The sequence below is a fragment of the Glandiceps talaboti genome, chromosome 3 (assembly GCF_964340395.1).
Source record: "Glandiceps talaboti chromosome 3, keGlaTala1.1, whole genome shotgun sequence".
In the NCBI taxonomy this organism is placed as follows: Eukaryota; Metazoa; Hemichordata; class Enteropneusta; family Spengelidae; genus Glandiceps; species Glandiceps talaboti.
Window position 1 is genome coordinate 22712931 of NC_135551.1, and position 18072 is coordinate 22731002.

An 18072-nucleotide genomic window follows, 5' to 3' on the forward strand; every position below is an offset into this window, starting at 1 on the left:
CGTTATCTGTTGATGAGTAGTATGTAGGCGTCCATATATTCAATCCATATATAATATGATATTTGATACTTGATTTGAAGATTTGAAGAAGTTCGCTGATACTAAAAATGATACAATTTACAGATATATATATATATATATATATATATATATATATATATATATATATATATTATAATTATCAGTGAGATTACAACAACATTTCTTCATATCAATTACCATCTGCCATTATCACCGAGGGCGTATTCAACTCCCTCGCCATTTAATTGTTGTTAACATATAAATTAAAAATAGATGACGTGTATTTGCAATAAGGGAATTCTATGAATTTCAGCAGTGTAAGCAATGTTGATAATTCATAAGTGTTTATCAGCCTGATGGAGGTGTATATCTTTAAAGCTAATTACTCGATTATGCGATATAAATGCATTACAAGGGCCGAGGTGTTACGACAAACGATCAGCTTAATTATGTAGATTTATTAAACATAGCTCATCTCAACGTTTGATACGTCTTGGTCTGTTGACAAAGACATGTACGTTAGTGATATGTGATTATCCCAACCCGACTTCAACTCATCATCTTCATTGCATTGCATTGCATTGCATTGCATTGCATTGATCATGAGCAAACGTGTTGTCAAGTTGGGCTTTTAGAGATACGAAATCTGAAGGATTGCATCAGCTGTGGAAGTAGCACACCAGATAATAAATACCACATCTGGAACATCTACTCTATCTGTTTAAGCTGAATGTTAATAAAGTGTGTAACATTTTCCATTTTATGAAGTAAAGGGTGAACAATTTTCCATTTTATGAAGCACCCCCGACAACAACGTTGACGGCATTGTCTGTTCACAGTACAACAAAATACTGAATTTTTATATGAGAAACTGGTTATTCAAATTAAAATGTATACGAAATGTGTTTTGCTCTTTCGAATCAGTCTTTAGTTCTTTGGCAGTATCCCTCTTTTATGTAAAACAGACAATGCTTTTTCATAACTATTTGTATCACCATTTACATTTTCAATACAGAATGAAATGCTGATACAAGGCTTTATCTGTTAAAAGCCACGATGACAAACGAATGTGTGTAACATATGTACGTGTTATTTTCTATTCGTGAAAAATTGCTTTACATAAAATGTGTACAAAAGATTTCAATCAACGCATACAGCTTAGGGTGCAGTGAGGTTGCATTTTGATGGGCATTTTCATCCGGCGATCATATAGAATTAAAATTTGATTTGTCACACTGGCTAATAGGATACAAAATCATACCGTCTGTCGCTAAAGACTGCATGATACGTGTCACCTATCGACTTGGCAAATATGTCATCAGAGCGATGTTATCGCGAATCTGACATCTGCCTCTTTACAAAATTTTAAAACAAAAACAAATATTTCCAAATGATGCAGAAACGAATGTGAAAACACTCAAATCAAGCGACGTGGAAGTCAAGACATAGCATCATAAGGAGAAGAACCCATTTGCACTGTTTGCAGTCTATCTTGACACTGTCTCTCCATTATGCCATAGATGTCGTTATTACCAAAGCAAACGTCGTCTATTTGTTTGATCGACGGCAATATTCGTTCCCATTTCAACATTGATATGACGCGTCTGTTGCCACTTATATATGACCCTAACCATACAGCAACTCGTTGTCAAGGAAACTTAAGTTTCAAACTTAACAAAGCGATAGACCTTACTCTTAACCTTTCGTTTCCATTAAAACAATCTCTCCGCGAAGCTTTGATTCTGATAAGCCATACCAACAGACATCTAAACGAATTCATCAATATTATCAGCATCCATCGACACACTGCAAAGTAACAGTTGTACTCTGCGGAACGATAGCAATCGAGCGACTTCCACACAATTTGCATATATTTTTATAATAATAGCATTTCGGTATCTCCCATGTGAATACTTTACACTGCACGTCACATTTCATACGTTTGCAAAACACTGTGACAAATTTGCATCGAATCCCCAACATGGCAAGGAGACATTTGGTGTCATACCTTAACATTCAATCACATCCCACGATCCTTTGACTGCAGACAAAAGAAACTTGTGTCTGATATTTTCGTATGTTAGTTTAAATAAATATTCTCACATTGATATCTTCACACATAGTAATTCGACCTTTTAGATTAACTAAATTCTATTCGGTACATTTCAGGATGACCACCTATGGCACAGCTCGTTTAATTTTCGAAAGACATGGGATGAACATTTCAAATTTTATCATAACTTCTGTTTTATAAATGATATTAAACAAAACATGCGCAATAGGTCATTTGAAGTGTTTAAGAGATCAGAAGTCAACTTTTTCAATTCGCACACGATTACTATTAGTCACGTATTTTTCCGAATACAAAAAAATTATACTATACATCATTTGAAGTTGAGACAAACGAGTTCAACTTCTCAATTGGCACATATATATTCCATTGCCCAGTTCGGGGGATGTCGTTTGAGAACAGCAGCATGCGTCACAGATTGACTTTGAATAGACGCTCTCCTAAGTGACTTGTCGATTCACGAATGTATAGAGATAAGTTTCTTGTACAAATTGAAATATCAAGCTCAGTTTTCCAACCGACCTAGTTTCGCGAAGTAGTGAGCCTGTTGGAACACATTATGTTGATGACATCGGCAGAACATCTGTCGAAGACCTAGCTACCTGATCTAGCTAATATGTAAATTAAACTTTAGCACACATAATTTGATGAATGACTTTGTTGCAGGGCAATTGCTGTATAATATTACCCTGTTATACATTGTAAAGCATATATATTGACTTACTTTTAATCTCTCAGCATGCATCTACCGAGTGAATGTAAACAGTACGATCATGCGTGTACACTTTACTCAATCATTTTAGTACGCACCATTTGCTGAGTGACTTTGAACCACTAGCACACATGATAAACTATGTCACTATGTTACATGGATATACTTAGCAAAAGTTCAACTAACATACTGATGTTGTCTGGTCAGGTGCACCTATTAATCAATACCGTATAACAGAAGCCGGTAAACCTGAAGCAAAATGTTGTTTAGCTCGATAAATATCTTACTAATACTTCTACATACAGTAGAAAACTTTTTAAAAATGTACATCTTCTTGCATTGTTTATTATTTAGTGAGACGATCTGCTAGGATAATATTGGGTCATGTTAAGAAGTAAACAAAATGTAACGATGGTGAACAGATTTTGTCACCTCAGACGATGACATGCAACAGTCTTAATAACTTTGTCCTTCCAGGCGACATTCTATTCAGGATAACTTACCTCACAGTAACACATTAATTGGTTTTATACATAGTCCTATGATTACTGGCTGATTTCGTCATGAAAACGCCGAGTGATTTGCTAGGTAAATTTGTCATAGTGAGCGGATATGAGTATTCCTCAAATGAATAACCTCGCGTACATGAGGGACATGATGTATGATAGACAATGAGACACTGCTTGGTTAATAATGGCAGTCTTTAAAGCTCGCGTGAGACATATATTTTCAGTAGCAGCCGTCGCGTTGCTACAATAGATAACTCTATTCTTCGTGTACATTACGGCCCACGTGTAGTTCTGTAAGTCTAAGTCCCGGTAAATGTTATTTGTCGTGAACTTTATGGACAGATTCAAAACGCCTTTCTCTCAGTAGTCTGAGATTGTAAAATAAACCAATGTGTATTTCAAAAAAATGGTCTTCGCTGGTAAGTGTCGGTAGGTCTGATTTGCTTATTCGAATAAATCTGAACATTTTTTATATAAACATTTTTGTTGTTATAAGAAGTAATATCCAGATGGTACCCATCATTGATCATGTCATAGTTGCGATTCTCATGAAATTTTTCTGGCAGTGTCTAAAACAGTGTCGAGGAAAACAAGAGTTGGTAAAATTGTTATTCTTTCTTGACAACGTCTGGCTGATCCGAACACTTCAGGAAATGCTGGGAATGAATACTAACCCGTGTTTCTTTTTAAATCAACATGAAAACATTATGTAGTACTATTTTGTATTCAAACCCTTTTAATGAAAGCTCAAATAAGAGGTATTTAACAAGTTTATGTCTATAGAATACACAAAATATCATATTGATTTGAACAGATGTAGATGGAAACGTGAAATTTCATCTCGTGATATTTTAGTGAACGAGGATGTATCCGACAAGATGAGAAGATTTCAGCTTAAAGGTTCTAGTAATGAACTTGAAAATGTCGTGGACTTCAAGAGCGTAATAACAAAACATCGCATGTGCCGATTTAAGGAAGGTAATTTTTAAATACAAAATGTATCTTTTTTAGGCATTCAAGCACAACAAAAAGACCAGTTTGTCAGTCCTAATTGAGGTGTACAATGAAACATTTGCCAACTGTGAATATCAAACTAACATCAACGCTTTCGCAAATATCTCCATGGTAATACAGTCAAATTTCAAACGAGTTATCATTTCAACCATTTTACTTGTGGTTTGCACTTTTGTTTCCCTAAGCGATTATCTTTGTTTCTAACTGCAACCGTGAAAAGCTTGACAATTTCGGGAATTAATACGTCGGGTAAACAGAGATCATCTGATCGACTTCGTGACCTGAATACATTTGTTTTTACTATCCAATTTTCGTTCTAAGACTTGATTTATAATAGTGCAATTTATCCCTAGATGCAAGACTTGTCATGTTGAAGATGAGTCGATTACTTACAATTATGGCTACGTAGTTCCAAAATTGTAAAAGAAGTTAAAACAGCTATGCTTTTCCCAAGTGTAAAAAATACCGCATTTTGGAAATCACTTGTACTTACAGAGACAGTGTTTTCATGATTACTTCAATTCATTATATATGTTGAAATATTCAAATTACTAATATAATTTATGGCGAATCATGTCTAGCACCTGGTAGAGTTTACAGCGGGATGTTTGGATATCATTTTTAGAACGATATTATGACGTAATTACTTGGGTACCAAAATATACGTAAAGCCCCCACAGTCTCGTTTGCAAAGCTCCTTTGTGCATAAATCAACAGCCTCGGCATATTATCTCAATCCTAATACCCTTCCAGGTATGTTTTAATTATTTATGTAAAGGTTTGTTTTATAGCTGAGAAGTAAATAGGGCCTCAGTAACAGCCTATGTCATTTCAAGTATGTTGGCTTCATTATTCCAGGCCCTTGGGACCTCGAGATGGATGTTGTTTTAAACCAGATCACAGTTCAACAGTTATTATCGGGAAAACTATCCTATGGTAATGGAATGGACCCAGGTGACAAGCCATCTGGAATTAGAGCATTGTCCACAAATTAAATCATAGCTAAGGACAACTTAAGCAGAAACCGCCAGGGAAATATTATGGCTTAATTCCAGCAAACGGTAACCTTCAGTTGCAGGCTACTATCCATTATCAGTTGTATTCCGTGACAAGCAGTACAGATATGTTCAGTAAAAATGATATAATAATAGTTGGTATTAAACAACACCATAGAGTTACGCAGCAGTCTGCCTAGTTGCGAATATTAGCTTGTTTGCTGATTTACAGACACAGCAGAATCAATTTAAACGCCCGTACTACTTATGTTACCGTTTCTGTTTTCATTTCGGGTACTTGCAATCACCTAACGTGTATTGCCATGTACTCACTTGACCCCAGATTGTTAAATGAACACACATATATAGTGAAGTCAGCCTCAGGCTATGACAATCCACGTGTGCTGTTCAAAAAAGAGAAACCTCTAACTGAGAGAAAAACTCTGCCCGAGGACACCAATTAAACTGTGCGATTAAGCTGTTACGTGTTTGTGACCACGTTAAGGATAAATGGGACATGCCTATCAAACTAACTAAAGTCTTGCAGATTGTTGTACGACTGAAGTATTGTACACTCGCAAGACGCCATTTACAGTAACATATAAATCGGATTTAACTGCTTGCACAATAAATTTAGGTTCATTGCACTGTCCATGAACGAACTTCGTAACATTACCTTTAAGTCGACGGTTTTTTGTTTGACATAAATTCGCTTTTTAAACACACAGACAGCAGACAGACTATACAGATAGATACAAACACACAGATACATAGTTAGACACATACACTAGTACAGAGACACAGACACACGTGCAGACACACACAAAGATTCATGCCAATGCCGGATCTACACTGAACAAAAATACTAGCTTTTCGGTATCTGCTTTCATGGATATAACAACTATGAATAATTAACGGTCACAGGTGACATGGTAACCTTTGACCTGCGCGATGGGGTCATATTTTGACAACCAGACAGTCCCCTGTTAATACGTATTGTGGGAATTGCATGCATGACCTCCTGATTGTAAGGTTCTTTATCAAAGGTCCCGTTGTGCTATTCAAGGTATATAAGTAAGAAATTATGACAGCATGCCACTATAGTGAGTACACTGAATGATGTACACATAAATTGTAATGTAGGCCCACTCGAATCACGTCTATGCTGTATATCCTGATTTCATAAAGCATCATAATTTTTTATGGGCTCGTTTGTATTTGATTTTGAGGGAGAAGAAATTCGCATTTACGACTGGTATATGGTTGCTTTTACTAACTGTCAACTCGTTAATAGCTCGCGCAAGCAGTCTGCGTCAGTTAACTATTTATGTCTGTCACTCTTCCTCCCTATCGGCAGTACAATTTTGAACTATGGTTCACTCCGCCATTTTGAAATTTGAACTGCGCCATATTGGATCGGGTTTGGACCTTTTCAGTCCATCTCTCTAATTGTAAGAAGAAAGACCATTGTGTTTCCCCAAGAAATACGTGAATGGGTATACTTCTCTTTAAAAAGATGGAGATAAAAAAAGTTCCCCTAACGCAGATGCTTTTCGTACAGAGCAGGAATTATGCAATGGTCCCATGATTTTCAATGTCGCCTTCAGGGACAAGGGAGATCGTTCGTGAAGACAATAGCTGTGTTCGCTGCTTTATAAGATATTTATTTGAAATGATAACAGTACTGTACAAACTATACGACACCAGTTCAGAATACTATATTATTTGTAAAGTCGAAATAAAAGGGGAACAAACCTTTCTCCAAAGCAAACGATTGCTAAAATAATTGGGAGGAAAATACTGAAATATTCATTTTTCAAAATGTTTTTCATAAACTAGCGAGTGTAGCAATAAGAGCAACCCGCAGCAAGCTCGGTAATTTCTTCAGCCAGAATACTGTAAGGTTTGATTATTTGCTGACAAACTGTAATATAAGGTCAAAGAAAAAACTCTATTCCCGGTAACCCGACCAACCCTATTTTAAGTCGCCCACGCTAAACATTGTTTTAACAATAAAAAAGAAGAACTTCTTTGTCTTCCTGATCTTCATGTGCGTCTGTTTTCTTTCCACACTCTGCTGCCTGTACATGTGTCATCAAGTTATCACAGACGGGGTATAATGACTAACAGTTCGTTTGGTCGAAGCAGTATATTTCAAAAAAATAAATAAATAAAAAATAAATAAAAATAACATCCTGACCTATGTATCCTATTCTCTGAGGACATGTTATCGTAAACATAGTTTTTTGTTTTGTTGTCTTATCAAAGTGCTGCATTTTAAAACGCTGTCCTGGTGATCCAAGCAAATACTTATAACGAAACGAATTAAAACATTTGTATATTATTATATCAATTTAAGTCAATATATTTATTATGTTATTAATCGAACATTTTGGATTATAACTAAGATGTTTTAATGAATGAACAGCATGTGTTTCAATCCAAACTTTGGGTGTGAATGTGACACTGACTTGCGCATTAGCTAGTAAGCATGATGTACTATGTAGAGATTTTATAGGGCATTAAATGTGGCATACTCATTAATTACATTGTGTTCTTGAACTGCAAATCTAACAATGTCAATACCTCCATGCCTTTAAATGGACCCTGAAATTGGCTCAACTGAAAGCATATAAGGTAGAAGATTTTATGCTGATGGTCTGGTAGCCATATGAATCACCCTGTGTCACGCTAGGCCTGGTTAGCACAACAAACCTGTAGGTACATAGTTTTGGATTTCTGTCATCACAGCACTAAGATTAATTGATTTACATGTTATAAATGTGCTTATCCAATATTATTAATTGTACAAACTGTAATTATAAAATATATGTTTGGTAAATGGTGCGAGATTATCTGGTATGATATGAAAAGGGAAATACAGCCAACTGATATGTGAAATGAGCCTGTGTTGGCCTGTGTTTCAGACTTTCAAAATGTACTTGTGATTTATCAGTAACATATTGTGTACTTAGGAGACTGGTTTAGAGAGAAGGCGCAATTATACGTGCCATCAAACAATTTATCGCGCGGGAGCCTCACAATTTATCTGATATCCGATGCAAGTTTTAATAGATATTCGATACTGGACAACTTATCAACGGTGACTCTAACATATACGTTGATGATAATAACAGTAAATCCTAAAAATCCCAACCATCCATTTCACTCAACAGTACCTGCTACTCGAAATATTATTTTAAGAACTTAGAAGGTGTCTGACTTTGAAATACTGAAAATGACGTGCTGTACAAGTCAGGAGAAAGTGTAAGAATATATACGTCATCGATGCTAGAAGGTTTTTTCATAATATTTGGTATACGTTCAAGTTTATGTATCTGTAATAACATAAATTCTTGCTAGAAGGTCAAAATAAAAAGTGAAGATTTTTTGACGCTCCGAGATTTTAAAATACTATTTCAGGTGCAAATCGAAAATTAGATTTGAAAAAAAACCTACAGCGTTATTCAAAGAATATTTTAGTTATATTGCATAAATTACCATGGAAACACGCGTCTAGGTGGCAAAATTATATTTCATGTAACGAGAATTGTATGTGAATATGTAAATATTTCAGTTCCTTTTTTCATGCAAATTTCTGATGAAAGAAATCCACAACTACAACATTTATTTTATCTTGCTGAATTCATCTTCCTTGATGTTTTTCATTTCAGTAATCGTTGAGAAACACGAACATCACAGTTTTCTGTAGTAGTTATTGTATCAGCAGAGAATAGTTTATGACCTTGTTTAATTGACGTTCTAGCTGAGATGATGATTAATGGACTTTTCCAGGTTTGAATTCACTCTAAATGAACTATAAAATTGATTAACGAGTATTTGATGATAATTATGGCTCTATTTAAATTCCTATACTTATATTCATATCACTCATACTCATGACAACATACGTCATGACGGTATGATGATAATAATGTCCAGTTCGGAATTACGTAGCTGCAATGACGTAAAATATAAACGTTGTTTTTGCCGTGGGTTGTAATTTTACAATATGCCAATGACACTAATATTATATCAGAAAACATTACAGGGTGATTAGTGATCAATCACGTAATGGTCATACGGAAATGAGATATCATGATGTTACAGAAAGTCGATTGGGTAATGCGATGTTTCTATAACCTTAACAAAATTCAGACATTGATAGTATGCACGCATGTAAACAGACTTATTTTCTCATTAAAAAGGAAATAACCATACTGCCATGATATACCTCACGTCTGATGAAACAAACTTCAAGACAAGTGTATCTTTATGTATGTATGTATGTATGTATGTATGTATGTATGTATGTATGTACGTACGTACGTACGTATGTATGTATGTATGTATGTGTGTATGTATGTATGTATGTATGTATGTATGTATGTATGTATGTATGTATGTATGTATGTATGTATGCATGCATGCATGCATACATGCATGCAAGTAGGTAGGTAGGTAGATCTACTTGTCTGTCTGTCTGTCTGTCTGTCTCTGTGCATTATCAGTGTATAATGTATGTGCACAAAAGATGTGAGCAGTCATAAAAATCATTGTGGGAGACGTAAAAATAAATCGTGCTTCCTAATCGAATATCTCAATCTACCTCATTTCAGTTGTGAGATTAATACCTATTTTCGGAAAAATATAGATTACATTTATGAGAGTTGTTGTACTGCAACAAATGGTACCGTCACAAATAAAAGTAGTGTTTTAATGGGTCTGTGATAAAAATCTACAAATTTAAAGAATGGGACATCATTTCGATGGGTAATGATCTCACAGTTAAGAAATGACCTAACAAATACAGCTTCTTATGCAGGTTATGATGTCTCTTCAAATTATCACATTAAAACTTGAAGCGTGTTGTATACGTACAAACACACTGCATTAAATTTGTCAAAAGGTTAGTTACAAAACGTGTGGCATATATCGAATGGCAAATTTGGAATCTATGTGTCTTAAAATACTTTCAGAGTTTGATTTGTAAACATGATGATAAAATCGCAAGTGAAATTGAATTGCAAAGATATCAATGTTTGAGAAAGGTGTTGTGGACTATACAAAGAAACACAATGTGTATACTTTAATTATAATAAAGATATCTGTAATGATTATTCTAGCATGATAATACACAATCGATGCATTTGGGCGCCCTGGGTGAACAAACTTACAGTGGTATATGAGATGTCACAGCTGCTTCTTGAAACAGAGGGATCATTATCAATCGTTATGATCAACCTTTTCAATTAGGCATATCGATTAAGAAATCAGACGATTGAGTTTCGTCTTTGGTGTCCTTTAGTTCGCACTTAAGGTTAAAGCATGACTGACAACGATGGCCATATTGATGATCCTTTTTTTTTCAAAAAACCTTGTCTGCCAGTATGTTTTTTTTCCTTTAAAACTGTTCCTTCGTACTGCTGAGACAGCGTCGTAGATTTCCAATGTAAAAATTGGGATATTGCCATGGATTACTTCACAGTCGTCTTGTTATGCAGACATGGTATTTCCTACTTATGTCTTATCAATACCTGTAGTGCAAATATCAAAATATTTAGATCTGAGATCGTAAGGGAAAACGATTACGCTAATTGGTAGCGCTTTAAGTTGCATATCAATGAGTAAGCCTTTGGCATCAAACGATTCTAAAAGACGATCGCTTTGATTACTAGATAGACAAATTTCTCAACAAACGTTATTTAACAATTCTTGAACTGGTGATGTCAGGTACAATATGCGTATGTCTACACTTCATCCTGCTTCATCTATCAAAACGAATGACTCAAACAGGCACGTCTCTCGAATATGATTTTATCTCATTGTCTTTCGAGTGGTATTCATGAAAAGCAACTGGACAGGTGAATTCACAAAGAATACCTACATGTGATATCACATAGAATCATGACATTATAATGTGGCCAGTAGCTGAAGAATACAAATTCATTTAGTTTGGTGTCAAATTCATAAGAACAATACAGACATACGTACTGCCGAAATGGCACGACTCATAAAAGTTCTGTTCTAAAACTATGCACGGTCGAACAAAAAGCAACATCAATTTCACATGCAATATTTACCTCGGCTTATTTGGTAAATCTAGTATAATCTTTGAATAAAATCCATAATTATAAAAATCGCACTTGTCGATTTTTAAAAAGCCCCAACAGATCTATAACTATCACTTTTCTGTGTACGTAGTATAGTGTCATTATATGTGAGATAAGAAATTGTTATTCTTATCTCTTATTCCCTCACGAATTCTTATTTTCGTGGTGTACGCTGTATTATCCGTAGTCAAAATTGGATGAGCACGGTATGCATAACAATATGTTAAATTACAAGGATATATCACTGTAAGGCACAGCTTTGACGCTATATACATTCATTGTGATATACTGTACAAGGAAAATACAACTCTAATAAAAAAAACAGACAAACAGTTTGCCATGCCTATAGCACTACTGAACCTTATCAGTTCAGTTGTGCTAAAAATCATATACAAAGTTATGGACCTCTCCGAAAATCAGCAGGTCAAAGCGTGTACGATGTGCGCTAGATGGACCTTGAAGGTCGAGTTCATTGCTTTGTTCAGCTTTCCAGACACAAAAAAATCATCTCGGGAGAGCTGGTGTAGACACCTTGACTTGAAGGTTTCACAATCCCTATAGAGCTTACATGTACTGAGAAGTTTGCGCACTATTCATAGCATTTTAAGACAATGTCAGGGCAAATAGAATTCTGTATGTCGTTGACACGTCTGTATTGTATGGTTGGACAGACAGACAGCACTATCCACGGTCGATCGAAAACCTTTATAGTACTCTCATTGGCGATTTGCCCTCTGAGGTCAATAAAAAGTACGATTCTAATTTATGATGAGTTTATTATTTATGAATTGAATCAATCATACGTCTCACGTGACAGGCGAATGGTAATATCTGCGTATCAGGATAATTTGTATATTAGCAGTAGTACCAAAACATATATTGGTCAAACAGAGAACATTATTCCCATTGATTATTTATATCGGAAATTGAATGTTTGACACTAATGTACAGCTTTACCTAGTATCTTCAATGATCAGTGGACTGTGGTTTTCCCTAGCATGTACAAACAGCTGTGTGCTTTGCCCCTAGCTTATTCTCAGTGGATTATACTTGTTCCCAAGTCGATCCTTCAAAGTTGAACCATTTTGCTTTACAGAATAAGTAAATAGAAGGCGGGTGTAGTCTGTCTGTTGTGTATTTATAGGTCCTAAGTAGAGATTTATATTTTTGTTCAGAGTATTTCATGATATGTCGTGCAAACGTGTGCTGCTAACATTTCTTTTACTCATTCAATCGTTATTGCAGTTGCCAGTACGTACTAACTTGGTGTGAAAACACACATACTATTAAAAGTTTTAGCATACCTATCCAATACGTAACGTTAATTCGCATGTGTGGCGGTGTTAATATTTCAGATGTTGAATGAGAGTTCTCTCATCACAGAGTCATGCTTGCGGAATTCATCTGAGATGCTGTACGGAAATATGTGTAATTTGACAACTAATTAATTTGAACAGCAAAGGAGTGAAAACATGGCAATTTCAATTAACACTTGACAATAACAATATACATAAATCACTTCGGAATGGGGGCTATGTCACATAAATTTTCAAAATAAGTTTGTGAATGAAATGACAGCATGTAACCCCGATTGTGAAACGTTGACATTACTGTAATCAAATTAAATCCACAAACTAAAAGGGAAATTATCAATTATAAAACATGGGAAATGACAGCACGTTTAATGTTTAAAGCATAGGCTCAAGCCAGGCTTGCATCAATGAAAGGTCATAGAAAGGAAATTCTACTTATATTTACGGTCCCAAATATAATTGGACTCATATCTAAAGGAAATATAACTAGGCAGAGCTGCTATTTGCGTCCAAGTGTGAGGAACACATTCTACCAGAGTGTTCTCATTTCGGAAGCAATACCGATTTCATCAATGCCATCTAAACAAAACAATATTTACATAGGTACATCTGTCCTTATACACATGTTTTACGGATTCTCACCCACGAGTGACGATGTAAATATAAACACAAAGAAGTCAATGCATAAAATGTAAAGGTATGTATGACACCGACTAGGGGTCATTACCAGAATTATACACACGTCTTATCCAACAATCGGGCTTTCTTTCACTCTGTACTTGATACACGTGGGTGGGCGAGTTCCTTTTAACATCATACCCATCGCGATTTCGTTTGACTATTATCGAAAGGAATGTTGAAAACAATGAAACTTTTGAAAGACTTTCGATTGGTGTCCTAATGGATGACGTAGATCCGTTTTATGTGTTTCCTATGCCAAAGATGACGTTATTCAAATACTTTTTCTAACATTATGTCTGATTGTCATTAGGTTGTGACACTGTTACATTTGAATTTCTTTTCTGGTTATATTTGAAAGTTGGTTTGATATTACGATGTCAATGTCGTCTCCTCCATACCAACAAATAAGGCACATTGATATCGATGTTCTCTCTCCAATGTCATTTCGTTTTCTGTATTGAAAAGACAATGCCAATGGTCAGTGCAAGGATACGAATTGACAACCTGGCCATTTGTAATGCATTTTTTACTATAAACACATCGACCGTAAATCAAGTCGCTCCAATGCCATTTATTGTTTTGAAAGATTAAACTAAAAATAGAACTCATATAAAAGTATTATCAGTAGATATGTAAATCACCTCTGTGTGTTCTGACATGAAACTATCAACTACTATATCATTACTTATAGGTGTATTATAGATGGGGAATGTTCCATTGCATTAATTCTCACGCATGATTTAAGGTCGAATATTCCATATTTATATGACAAAGTTAATATCCAAATTCTATATTTTCAAAACATACGTTGCAACACAACTGCAAAAAACGTATGAGATGACAAACCAAACCATTTAAACCCATAAGTCATTGGCCCGAGCAATGCAATTAATGTCCGGGTGTACTGGTGGAAAAAAGACGACATTGTAATTTCTTCAGGAAATGCCTACTGAGACTGCAAAGATGAACGTTAAAAACGCTTTTCAAATCTATTTCCTTTGCTAAGAGCATGTACAGTTAAAGCAGGTAGTAGATCGGTTATTTTTACTTAACAATCAGACTTTATATAGACATTAAACTACATTAAAGATACCAAATAACCAATGCAACTCATTAATAACATGAAATTCAAATTTCGAATTTGAAGAAATTCCATTTACTTTCGTGACATACATCGTACTATACATTATGCATATTTAATGTATGGCATTTTATAGCATATGTAAACACTGTTTGAATGTGAAGTTGTTTGCCAAATTTGTGATCCCAAGGCTGATAACCCCATATTCAGGCCGTAAAACGTTCCATTACGTACAAAATGAAAGTCGCTGTTCATCATTATTTATAGCCACGTGTGATTTCTTTGAACTATCATACAGCAATGGATATTTATTGCTCTAAAATCATCAAATTTTAACTACAAACTATTTTGTTTGGTCATTGATATAAAGTAATCCTCATATTTTTATATGATCGATGGATGTCATGACAACGCGATTAATTTATTGCCCAAGGGGGGGGGCGAATGTAGCAAGTGCCACGGATGTACATATTTACATGGATGGATGGATTGCAAGGTTTATTCAAAATATGGAGTACTTTCGTGTTATTTCATTCATTTCCGAACGATATTAACAGCATTTCTAAAATGAGTTTGTATTTATTCTTAAGTCTCTTCATTGTCACTTTCAGTACAATTAATCAAAATCTTGGTTCAACTCTAGTAACCAAGCGTTTAAAAAATAAACATAATCAAACATAATAACGCGCTTACTGGGAATCATGGCAGTGCTCCACCATGACATTAGTCAACGTTACCTTATATTATACTATAAGTAACACTCTTTTTTCAGTTGCTATCTTATATCATAATCAACCATTTTGTAATGCCTGGAATGAAATTTCTTATCATTGTGCCAACCTGTCCAACTTGAAAGTGCGATTAAAATATTATAATACATGACAAATAAATATACCACCATTTTATATGATCCTGAAATAAATACAGATTTTAACAGGTGATACCTCAATGTTTTTTTTGTTTCATTTCAATATGTACAATCACTTTGAAGGAACGTCTAAATTTACCCTTCCTGGCTTACGCAATATAAAAATAGGGTTCTTCATATCCTGTCCAGTACAAGGGATATTTCATTACACAATATACAGCCTATTGATGATCACACGTCATCATATCTGCCACAGACTTATTAAACCCATTTGTCTAAGTAATACAGGCTTGTTGATAAGACCATTGTTCAGACATATAAAGTTACCACACAAAAGTTATTAAATCATTTATACGTAAATGAACTCAAAGCAATCAATAATGTCAATCACTAATAAATGGCATATATACTTGTCTCGTTTATCAACTTATATTGAAAGTTGGGGATCACTTGTCCCTGTAATATGCCTATCAACATGTATTGAAAGAGAGCAAACATTTTCACGTGTAAAATATCCATCCATTGTACATCTCCCCCCTCCCCCCCCACCTCTCTCTCTCTCTCTCTCTCTCTCTCTCTCTCTCTCTCTCTCTCTCTCTCTCTCTGTCTCTCTCTGTCACTCTCTCTCCCTCTCACTTCTTTTCACTCCCTATATCTCTAACTCTGTAAGTGAATGTCTTGTCTCTGTCTGTCTGTCTGTCTGTCTGTCTGTCTGTCTGTCTGTCTGTCTGTCTGTCTGTGTCTTAAACTCTTCACTATTCCCTCTCTATGAGCACTCAAACGTTAATTATTTGTACATAAACGATACTATGAAGTATGATTACATTTTCTTCTAAATATATTTGATATATGTCGTCATTACGTTTAGAGGCATTGTTAAGAATATGGCCCAGCGGGTATTTTTTGCAATCAGTACTCTATAACACAATAAAACAAAACACTGCATGCACAGCCATATGCATCATATTATACTTATTTTCTCAAATCTAAACATAGAGAACTTCCTCAGACAAACGTTGAATGTGCATAAACACACCATGGATATGAAATGTCTTTGATGAATTAAGAGTTTTAGCAATGAAAGATATCAATTATAAATGATGGTCTACGAAGGAAGAAAATCCCGGATTCTGTAATATCCGTAACCTTACTTTCATATCCTCTCCACAGCTGCATTACTTCATTGTTACTATCAGGCCTATACACATACGCGTCTATATGATGTACAGAATTTATCACTTGTGTGCATTTTAAATGAACAATAAAGAGCTTAAATCTTACATTGAAAACTACATTAATAATCAGGCTATTGAAGCAAGCCATCGTACATATGCAACGAGGAATGTAACGTGAATGACAGGTTTTATGCAAACTCGACTGCACATCTGCCTATCCCGTGGATTCTTTCAAAGTGTGTACAAAGAGAGTTTCGCAGCAAGCAGACGCCATATTGAACTTGCAATTCAGTATATGTTTGGTTCGTCTGTAATCAGGGTTTCCAGTTCGCACTTTGAACTTTAATCAGTAATTAGGACCGACCATGGAGCTTAGTTAGCATGTATACAATTCTACTAGGGCGGATTTAGTGGTTTCTTAAATGCTCGCATACACTATCTACCTCAATAATGCCATCAATACAAATTAAAGCTTTTCTAATGCTCAAAGCAACTCTTAGCTTTAAAGTCATGCTGTGGTGTAGAAAGCAATGTATGACGTGATTTCACTGCGTGAAAACGCGATCATCCTGCTTTTTAGATGTTTATCGCTAATTTTGTTTGAATCGCACTGTGAAGCATTTCTTTGGATGAATTTTGACATTTTTCGCTTGCTTGCTGAACGCACAGCATCACCTGCGACATTAAAAACTTGTTTACTGTATATTTGACACGATAACCCTTTACCCCCAAGCAATCTGTAAAATAAAGACATTGGTAATCACCTGTTATGAGAATCACTATTTTCAAAGCTGAGTTGACAACCAACCAGTATACAAGAGTAGGTTTCAGTGAACACATTTCTTCCTTGATGCAGTAGGTGGAACTTAAAGACGATACAAGAGGACCGATGATCAACCCTCCAGGTCTTCACAGCAGTAAGCACGATGATCGAGAACGCGTTGTTATCTCTGAGTATTCAAACAATCAATGATGATGCGTGTCTGCACCTACACAATGTAGCTATGAAGCCTTCTGATCGACGACACTACATTGATACTCATCGCATGCAGCTAGCAGCTGGTAAATGTGTTTTAAGAGTATGATGATCCTACAAGGGTAGGCTCCAAATTGTGTTAATCACACAATATAGAGTAAAGTGAATGCATACTTAAGTCATTGCATAGTGAGAGATAATGGGTACCGTCAGTTATCGAATGTCCAAGTCGTGTGTTGGAAATTCACTCTCTCCGCCGCTGAACGTTGAGAAAAATGACAGAACGCACTCGACAATGTGTCACCTACGAGCACGTTCAGTGCATTGAAAGACACGGAAGCGGTTCCAAATGATTGCTATGTGATGACAGTGATGGTTTATACTGTGCTTGAAACGCGTGATCTAGATTACCGACCTTGCTCAAGGCATAGCAAAACTGCAAAAACTGAACTTACTGTTTTCGCATTCATTTAAAGTGCATTTATTGTCAATTATTTAGCTAGCTGTAAGGGTTATACTACTCATCATTTACTATACATACAT

General features: G+C 35.4%; 1 protein-coding gene across 1 annotated transcript in view; it reads right to left on the reverse strand.

Moving 5' to 3' along the window:
- The window catches only part of LOC144432837 (neuronal acetylcholine receptor subunit alpha-10-like), an 80263-nt gene that overhangs the window by 9513 nt on the left and 52678 nt on the right, over positions 1-18072 (reverse strand). Inside the window, exon 3 of the mRNA XM_078121132.1 lies at positions 17433-17452. Coding sequence (XP_077977258.1) covers positions 17433-17452 — 20 coding nt within the window. The remainder of the gene's footprint in view (positions 1-17432; positions 17453-18072) is intronic.